We start from the raw sequence: 401 nt of genomic DNA, 5'->3' as shown, positions 1-401 counted from the left end.
TCCCACAGGCCCTCTCTGTGCAACCCTTACCTGTGCTGTCGCTGTTCTCCACCTGCCTGGAGATGTCTGAGCTCTGTGTCCTGCTTTGGCTGAATTTCTTCCTGTCCCGGATGCAGAGCAGGACGGTGGCTCGTTCCAGCAGCAGGTGATTCACCCACTCAGGGACGTGGGGCTGCAGGTCTTGCTTGTGCACCAGGCGCACGATCAGGATGGTCTCGGTCAGGCTGATGACGAGCAGCGCCATGCACACCACAAAGTAGATGCCTGTGAAGGTGTCAGCAAGGTAAGCAGCCTGCAGAGGCTCATGCACAAAGCACGGGCCCAAGCGAGTCCTCCCTGCCCAGCTCCCAGGGTTGCTCTGGTCTCTGCCCAGGACTGCCACAGCAGTTGCTGGGCAGGTA

The 401-nt window shown here is 60.1% G+C and overlaps 1 protein-coding gene across 1 annotated transcript in view; it reads right to left on the bottom strand.

Annotated features, from left to right (window-relative positions):
* Nucleotides 1-30: 30 nt before the first annotated feature.
* The window catches only part of LOC103802953 (5-hydroxytryptamine receptor 3A-like), a gene marked incomplete at both ends in the record, with an annotated part of 1,015 nt that continues 644 nt past the window's right edge, over nucleotides 31-401 (bottom strand). The window contains one exon of the mRNA XM_009075488.1: nucleotides 31-324. Coding sequence (XP_009073736.1) covers nucleotides 31-324 — 294 coding nt within the window. The remainder of the gene's footprint in view (nucleotides 325-401) is intronic.

This window comes from Acanthisitta chloris, unplaced genomic scaffold (genome assembly GCF_000695815.1).
Source record: "Acanthisitta chloris isolate BGI_N310 unplaced genomic scaffold, ASM69581v1 scaffold34915, whole genome shotgun sequence".
NCBI lineage: Eukaryota > Metazoa > Chordata > Aves > Passeriformes > Acanthisittidae > Acanthisitta > Acanthisitta chloris.
This window is presented reverse-complemented; position numbering and strand designations above follow the sequence as displayed.